The 9,271-nt window shown below is 39.6% G+C and overlaps 1 protein-coding gene across 2 annotated transcripts in view; it reads left to right on the plus strand.

Annotated features, from left to right (window-relative positions):
• The window catches only part of TPH1 (tryptophan hydroxylase 1), a 32,540-nt gene that overhangs the window by 6,662 nt on the left and 16,607 nt on the right, over positions 1-9,271 (plus strand). Inside the window, exons 2-4 of one of the 2 annotated variants that reach the window (XM_005216077.5) lie at positions 2,434-2,599; positions 6,286-6,469; positions 8,940-9,040. In XM_005216077.5, coding sequence (XP_005216134.1) covers positions 2,483-2,599; positions 6,286-6,469; positions 8,940-9,040 — 402 coding nt within the window. In that variant the 5' untranslated portion in view covers positions 2,434-2,482. The remainder of the gene's footprint in view (positions 1-2,433; positions 2,600-6,285; positions 6,470-8,939; positions 9,041-9,271) is intronic. The other variant, XM_002693039.6, reaches the window with a different exon arrangement.

The raw sequence follows: 9,271 nt of genomic DNA on the forward strand, positions 1-9,271 counted from the left end.
TTCTGTGACATCTATTCGGTCCCTGTTATGTGCAGAGACTGTGCTGCTACTGCTACTGCTAAGTCGCTTCAGTCGTGTCCGACTCTGTGTGACCCCATAGACGGCAGCCCATCAGGCTCCCCCATCCCTGGGATTCTCCAGGCAAGAACACTGGAGTGGGTTGCCATTTCCTTCTCCAATGCATGAAAGTGAAAAGTGAAAGTGAAGTCGCTCAGTCGTGTTCGACTCTTAGCGACCCCATGGACTGCAGCCCACCAGGCTCCTTTGTCCATGGGATTTTCCAGGCAAGAGTACTGGAGTGGAGTGCCATTGCCTTCTCCGTGAGACTGTGCTAGGTACTAACAATGGTGAATAAAAGCATATATGATCCCTGCCCCCCACGGAACTCATAGGCTAGTTGTAAATACAGAACAACCATATATACAGGTGAGCTACAGCTGCGCATGTGACTGTTGTTATGAATAGGAAGTGTCTGGTGCAATGAGAATCAACACTAGGGGTTGACTTGCGGAGGTCAGGGAAGGCTTCCACGAGTTCGTGAAGTTTGAACTGCCGGGGACTGGAACATAGTCTCTCTGGATTTAAGCCCATGCTATCCTGTGATACCTGCTCCACAGGCTTGGAACAATGCATGCAAAGTGGCAAAAGGCAGTGAGATTGGTTATGTCAATGTTAAATGCCAGTTCCACTAGAATAATGATGTGAAACTGGGCAATTAGGAAGAATTAATAACCCAAAGAAAACCAATAACCATAAATCTTCAATATGCTCTTTTCATTTACTAATCTAAATCTTATTTCTCAATTGTGTATTTCTCAATTGAGAGTCACCAGTACAAAGTTACTGTACCCTACATCTATCTACTACACTATTCTCACCTTCCCCAACACACATACACACACATACACACATACACAAATATATATGTGTTTGTATAATCATATGGCACTTGTAGGCCAATACTAAAATGGCTTCAGGGCTCATGGCCTAGGGGATTCCACAGTCAGAGAGAAAGCAGATACTTACCTGGAACCAAAATTCTCTGGGCTAGCAGTTATCCATCTAGTCCACCTGTGTCCAGAGCTGTCCAGGCTCTTGAATTTACAAAAGAAATAAAAGGCCCTATCCCTGTTCTGAAGGAGTTTACTGTCTTTTTAGAAGCCATGTATGAGTGACACTTTTGAGGAAAGCCATTCAAGACCCAGTATGACTACAGTTAACAAATGGTGAGATGTGGAGAAAAGGTAACCCTTCTGCACTGTTGGTGGGAATGTAAATTGGTGCAGCCACTATGGAAAACGGTATGGAAGTGCCGCAAAAAACTAAAAACAGAACTACTGTGTGATCCAGAAATTCCTCCTGGGCTTACACTCAAAAGAAATGAGAACACTACTTTGAAAAGATACACACACCCCAATATTAACAGTAGCACTATTTATAATAGCCAAGATACAGAGGCATATATATATGATTGAATGCAAAAGGAGGGGGCAGCAGAGGACGAGATGGTTGGATGGCATCATGCATTCAATGGACGTGAATTTGAGTAAACTCTGGGAGATAGTGAAGGACAGAGGAGCCTTGTGAGAGTTGGACATGATTTAGCAGCTGAACAACAATATATAAATATATATACACACGCAATGGAATATTAGCCATACAAAGAATGAAATTCTGCCATTTGCAGCAATATGGATGGACCCTGAGGGTATGATGCTTACTGAAATAAGTCAGAGAAAGACAAGTCCTGTATATTATCATTTACATGTGGAATCTAAAATATGAAACAAGTTAATGAAAATAACAGAAACAGGCTTACGGATATAGAGAACAACTGGCGGTTACCAGTGGGAAAGGAGGGGAGGAAGGGGCAAAATAGCATAGGAGATTAACAGTAAAAATTACTATCTATAAAATAAATAGGCTATAAGGATATATATATTATACAGCACAGAAAATATAGTCAGTATTTTTTGATAACTTTAGATGGAATATAATCTATGAAAACATTGAATCACTTAAGTTGTACATCTGAAACTAAAAAAACAAGAAAGATCCGGTATAATAAAGTGCTAAAATTGTAGGGGGAGAGGAGGTAGGCTCTCATGGAGGAAGAGCGCTCAGTTCAGACCACAATAGTCAGGACGACTGCAAGAAGCCCACGGGCTTGAGTCACACCCCGAAAGCACTGGATTAGGAGAAAAAAAGAGAAGGAAACTGCCAACATGTATTGTATGCCTATTATATTCTGAGTACTATGCTAGGCTATCTTTTAGCTTATTTTGGTCTCATTATGGCCTGGCAAAGTGTATCTGTACATTCATGTTTTACAGATGAGGAAAATAAAACTTGGTTAATGTTATCAAATATTGTCTGAGTTTCAAATATCTGTGTTATCAAACATTGCCTACATCACACAACTTTCTTTTTTAGGTCTTTCTATTTTCATACTTTGTTTTTAGAGAAGTACACCAAACTGATCATGATTGAAGACAATAAGGAAAACAAAGACCATTCCTTCGAAAGGGGAAGAGCAACTCTTATTTTTTCCTTAAAGAATGAAGTAGGAGGACTTATAAAAGCACTGAAAATCTTCCAGGTAAATACTCTCCATATTTTTGCATAAAACTTTTACGAAATGGGTCTATAAGATTATTTGTAAATTCATCATTGGTGGACTACAGAAATGTTTTAAGTATTTAAATTTCTAAAATATTGCTCAGTTCTATTAAGTGGGCAATCAGATCAGATCAGATCAGATCAGTTGCTCAGTCGTGTCCGACTCTTTGCGACCCCATGAATCGCAGCACGCCAGGCCTCCCTGTCTATCACCAACTCCTGGAGTTCACTCAGACTCACGTCCATTGAGTCAGTGATGCCATCCAGCCATCTCATCCTCTGTTGTCCCCTTCTCCTCCTGCCCCCAATCCCTCCCAGCATCAGGGTTTTTCCAATGAGTCAACTCTTCACATGAGGTGGCCAAAGTACTGGAGTTTCAGCTTCAGCATCATTCCTTCCAAAGAAATCCCAGGGCTGATCTCCTTCAGAATGGACTGGTTGGATTTCCTTGCAGTCCAAGGGACTCTCAAGAGTCTTCTCCAACTCCACAGTTCAAAAGCATCAATTCTTTGGCGCTCAGCCTTCTTCACCGTTGAACTCTCACATCCATACATGACCACAGGAAAAACCATAGCCTTGACTAGATGGACCTTTGTTGGCAAAGTAAATGGATACAAACAATTTATAGAAACAATTTGTTATTTAAGTAATAAAGAAGTGGGGAAAGAAAGATTTACTTCATAGATTCTGAAGAAGCAAATTTTAATTTTAGCTAAATGAATATTCAGATTTTAATGATATCCTTGACATTAATATGTTAAATTATATTTTTATACAGCAAAATAGCAAGGATTCTACAATTATTCTACTCCCTACTATCAGAGCTTCAGTGCATTTGGCACTTAACTACACCTTTGGTGTGAAGGAAAATTGATGTGATGTGTAGGGAAACAATCTGGCAATAAGTATTGTGAGTCTTAAAGTGTTCACACATTTTGGCCCAGTAGTTTTACTTTCATAAATCTGTCTTAAGGAAATTGGGTCAACCAGTTGGGACACGAATATTTACTGAGTGCTAAGTGCACAGTGCCCTGCTGGATACAGAGATGTGGGCTGGAGCCGAGCAGACCCAGTGTCTGTCTCACAGAGATGTGGACTGGAGCCGAGCAGACCCAGTGCCCGTCCTCACAGTGCACACAAGCCAGTGCAGAAGACAAACACTGGACAGTTATGTTAGAGAAACGATTGTCGTTGTTGTCTAGTCACTAAGTTGTGTTTGACTCCTCTGTGACCCCATGGACTGTAGCCTGCCAGGCTCCTCTCCCAGGCAAGAATACTGGCGTGGGTTGCCTTTCCCTTCTCCAGGGGATCTTACTGACCCAGGGATTGAACTCGCGATCTCTGCATTAGCCGGCGGATTCCTATCCACTGAGCTTCGCTGGTGGCTCAGATGGTAAAGAATCTGTCTGCAGGGCAGGAGACCCAGGTTTGACTTTCACTTTTTTCACTTTTTCAACCTATAGGGGGCAACCATTTTCAACTCTTTTAACTGTATTGTATAGTATTAACTTCCATATTTACAAACAATATGTGTATTCGGCTGCTATTTCTTGATTTTTCCCTTTGTAGATATTACCTATTGGTTTCCTCCAGTGGAAGTAAACATTTAGCTTCCTTGGCACAACTCCCTTTTGTAGAGGCCTCCTCGACTTCCCTTTCCCGCACCTTCCCAGTGTAGTTATGCCCCAATTTTTGGCTATATCAGTCTTTAGTGTTTTCATTATTAAGATTACGTAAATCTTGCTCAGAGAAAAGCCATATTATCCATTATTCTGACTTTTTATTTCTTTATGTACCTGGTTCAATATTACAACATAGTGTTTAAGGGCATAGACTGTGGATTTGGACAGCCTGACTTTGAATTCCAGCTTGAACACTTACTGTGTGCCTTTGGGTAAACTGCTTAACCTCTCTGTGCCTCTGTTTCTGTAATTGAAATATCTGATAGGGAATGTCTCACTTATTGCTTTAACTTTACTGGAATTTTCTTGGATCTTCTTGACTAAATTTTTCTCCTGGATGGACTTTTAAATTGTTTGATTATATTTCCTTGCCATATTCCATCAATGTTTTGATTTTAATAGCATTCAATTTTAGATTGATTTAGGAAGTATTGAAATTTTGTGTCTTTTTCTCCAAAAACATAATGTATAGCTTTACATTTGTTCAAGTAATCATTCAAAAAAATTTATGAATGCATTCTTATTATAAAATTTGTAAGAAATAGATTCAGTGAAACTCTCCTTTGCTCCTGATCAGCTCCAGTATTTGTAGCTCACTGTCTTCTATGGTTCCATGATAGATTGTACATTGCAGGATGAACCCTGCCTATTCCAGTTCCCAACATCCCTGACACTCACTCTCTATTGTTATTTATCAAGTTCATGTTCCCTGATAATTATCTCATCCCTACTTTTACTCATACAAGTCCCTCTTGTTTGGAATCCCACTTCTCCGCTTCTGTTTATTAAGACTCGCCTCAGTTCCTATCTACTTCATAGAAGCTTCTACTTTGTCTAGCTCATGATGCTTTTTCCCTTTGTTGAACATCTTCTGCACCTGAAGCCAAACTATTTGTATTTTCATAGTCTTTCAGGCTCCATAGGTGGCGCTAGTGGTAAAGAATCCACCTGCCAATGCAGGAGACATAAGAAATGAAGATTTGATCCCTGGGTCGGGAAGATCCTCTGGAGTAGGAAATGGCAACCTGCTCCAGTATTCTTGCCTGGAAAATTCCATGGACAGAGGAGGATCCTGGCGGGCTACAGTCCACGGAGCCACAAAAAGTTGGACATGACTGAGCGCGTGCATGCGTGCACACACACACACACACACACACACACACACACACACTTAGTCTTTCATGTGTTAGCCAACTAGATTGTCAACTTCTTGTATGTCTTGTCTTTCTTCATATACTTCACTGCCCTTACCTGGCTACACAGGTGTTCGTGCAGTTAATTTAGATTCGACATGTTAGTATTGGAAGGCATCTATTCTTTCTCATTTTTTAGATGTTGGGCGATTGGTTCTTATGTTTCATGGTTATGTCACCAGGGTTTTCCCTCAGCACCCAAATTGGTAACAGAAGATACCCTCCCCTAGCAGGTTTACACATATGGCACCCACAGCTCAGGATGGCATGGGAAGACATCAGAAGAAGCAATCTGATTCAGCTGGTTACTTGAGTTTGTAGTCTAGGAGACTGGAGGTATTAAACATTTTGTGTTCAAACTGTTCATCTAGTTTTAGTAAATGGATTTTTTCAAAGGAAACTTTTGTTTCTGAAGGACTAGACACCAAGATAACTTTTTTAAAAAGCTAGCCTTTATTTGTGAGAATTTTCAAAGAGTTCTTTTCATCTAGAAGACTAGGTCTTTTGATTTGAATGCTAATCAGTTGTGGAAATCTGGGGGACTCCCTGGTGGGTGTTCATTTCATTTATTAGTTTCTGGAGGGTGAGATGAATTTTTCAAACTGAAAAAAAGTACCTAAAATTTAGGAGGAATTTTTTTTACTGTTGGCAGCACTAAAAATGGACTTTCCGCCCATTGGCTACTATGACAAATGATGAGATTGATTTTTAGCGGTAATGAAAGTAATTCACTCAGAGACTATAACCATTTGAGGCAGTCATGGATGCTCTTCATCTTCTTCTTTCCACAGGAGAAGCATGTGAACCTGTTACACATCGAGTCCCGAAAATCAAAGAGAAGAAGCTCAGAATTTGAGATTTTTGTTGACTGTGATATCAGTAGAGAACAACTGAATGATATTTTTCATCTGTTGAAGTCTCATTCTAATATACTCTCTGTGAATCTACCAGATAATTTTACTGTGAAGGAAGACGGTAAGTTGAAAGGTGAAAATGCTACTCAGATGATTAAATGCATCATATATGTGTCTGATCTTATGTTTATCTTAAAGGCATGAAAGTAAAAATCAAACACTGTCTCTTCAAATTGCTTACAATCTGATAATAAAGAAGATACAAAATGTAACTGCTCAAGGTGCTAAAGAAAAATTATAAAGCAACATTTTATCAAAGGTGAGAGAAGTGAAAAGGAAACCTTGAGTATGGTAAAGAATTCAGAATAGTTAGAAATCCATTTAGTTATCTCAATTTTTAAATTGTCAGGCATTTCTTGGTTTTACAAGTCTCAAATTCACAATCTCTGAGCACTTAATAACTCTTACAGGGCAGATTCTTAGCAGATATTAAAGGATATTTAAATTTGCTGAAACTGTTGACAATTACTGATGACTATGATATGAAATATTTTATATGTGAAATACAACATTCTTCCTTGCTCTCACTTCCACCAAAACCAAATGGAAAAGCAGTAAAGCCCTGTATGTTTTCAGATGCTCAGTAGCGAGGATAAAGTCTAAAATCTCTATTGTGAAAAAATCCTTGTAGTTTACTTAGGGCAAAACACAAGCAAATAAACCAGTCACATTTTGTATATGGTACTCAATTTTAAATAATCCCTTCAGATTATGTCACAAGATTGGGGGTGTAATAAACGCTGATATTCATCTGTTAATGTATTTGTATGGCTATGTGTGCTAAGTCGCTTCAGTCGTGTCCAACTATTTGTGACCCCACGGACTATAGCCCGACAGGCTCCTCTGTTCATGGAGTTCTCCAGGCAAGAATACTGGAGCGGGTTGCCATTCTCTTCTCCAGGGGATCTTCCTGACCCAGGGATCGAACCTGTGTCCCCTGTATTGGCAGGCAGATTCTTTACTTGGGAAGCCCTGGACTTTGGTTACCTCATCTATAAAATGATAAGTTTTATAGAGGCTAAATTGTTCAGTTGATATTTAGGGAACAGTAGCTTGTGTCAGATATTTCTACTAAGAAATGGGGATATAAAAAAATAATCTTACCCTAGAGTCATTCCAATTCTTTTCTGTAAGACAGCCATATACGGTTTCATTACAGTAAAACATGGTAAAAGCTTTTGGAGAATTAGAATCATAGTCCCGAGAACCCAGAAGATAGAGAATTAGCGCCACCTACAGGGTCAGGGAGGAGAAGGCAATGGCAACCCACTCCAGTACTCTTACCTGGAAAATCCCATGGGTGGAGGAGCCGGGTGGGCTGCGGTCTATGGGGTCGCACGGAGTCGGACACGACTGAAGCAACTTAGCAGCAGCAGGAGCAGCACAGGGTCAGGGAAGGCTTATTTGATTTGGGTCTTGAAGGAGAAGGATATTCTCAGGAAAACTGAAAATGAGGTGGAGCAGGACTGGGAGTGGAATAGGTATTCCAGGGAGAAGAGCTTTAGGAAGACTTACATATATGAGGGATGGCAAGAAGATCAAAGTGGCAAAGACATATATGATCTCTGCTGCTGCTGCTGCTGCTGCTAAGTCGCTTCAGTCGTGTCCAACTCTGTGCGACCCCATAGATGGCAGCCCACCAGGCTCCCCTGTCCCTGGGATTCTCCAGTCAAGAACACTGGAGTGGGTTGCCATTTCCTTCTCCAATGCATGAAAGTGAAAAATGAAAGTGAAGTCGCTCAGTCATGTCCGACCCTTAGCGACCCCATGGACTGCAGCCTACTAGGCTCCTCTGCCCATGGGATTTTCCAGGCAAGAGTACTGGAGTGGGGTGCCATATTATCTCTAGGATACTTCCAATCAACAAAAATAAACATTCAGTGAAAGTGAAAGTTGCTTAGTCCTGTCAGACTCTTTGCAACCCCATGGACTATACAGTCCATGGAATTCTCCAGGTCAGAATACTGGAGTGGACAGACTTTTCCTTCTCCAGGGGATCTTCCCAACCCAAGTATCAAACCCAGGTCTCCCGCATTGGAGGCAGATTCTTTACCAGCTGAGCCACACATTCAGAGTTTTTAATAATTTAAAAGCATTTACATTTAAAGACATTCAGAGTTTTAAACATTTAAATTTAAAAACGAGTTTTTAATAAATTTGCACCTTGATCTGTAAAATTCATCCTTATCTACTTTTTAAGGATAGCTAAAGTTGTAGCTTAAACTGTTTTGAACTTTTGGTCTGTGACTAAAATACATAATTTCTCCAAGACTTAGGAAGTTAAGGCTCAAAACATTTTTAAATTCAAAAATTTTGAATAAGATGTATTTATTAGAACTAGAACAACTTACTTGTTTACATTTTGCCTCAAAGTACAAGCTAAAATAAAAAATCTCATCCAAATGCATTTGTGACTTCCTTAATTTCTTCTTTCTTATTGCCTAATCCAAATGCATTTGTGACTTCCTTAATTTCTTCTTTCTTATTGCCTTTCTTCTTCTTCAACTGTTAGTGGTTTTTGTATTTTGCAGGTATGGAAACTGTTCCTTGGTTTCCAAAGAAGATTTCTGACCTGGACCATTGTGCCAACAGAGTTCTGATGTATGGATCTGAACTGGATGCTGACCATCCTGTAAGTTTTTAAAATATAAAATATAAAAATATAATATTTTCATGAAAATAATTTAAAACAAACTAAAAAGTTAAGGATATTATTTTTCTTTTTTAGAGAAAGTGCTTATTCTAGACTAAATAAGGATCTTGATTAATCTGAGTTTCAGGAAGTGTTATTAGACCTTCATGTTGGTGGACTTGATACCAAGTGACTGAAGAGCGTCCAATTTCATTGGCTCCAAAATATCTG

Source organism: Bos taurus, chromosome 15, assembly GCF_002263795.3.
Source record: "Bos taurus isolate L1 Dominette 01449 registration number 42190680 breed Hereford chromosome 15, ARS-UCD2.0, whole genome shotgun sequence".
Taxonomy (NCBI): Eukaryota; Metazoa; Chordata; class Mammalia; order Artiodactyla; family Bovidae; genus Bos; species Bos taurus.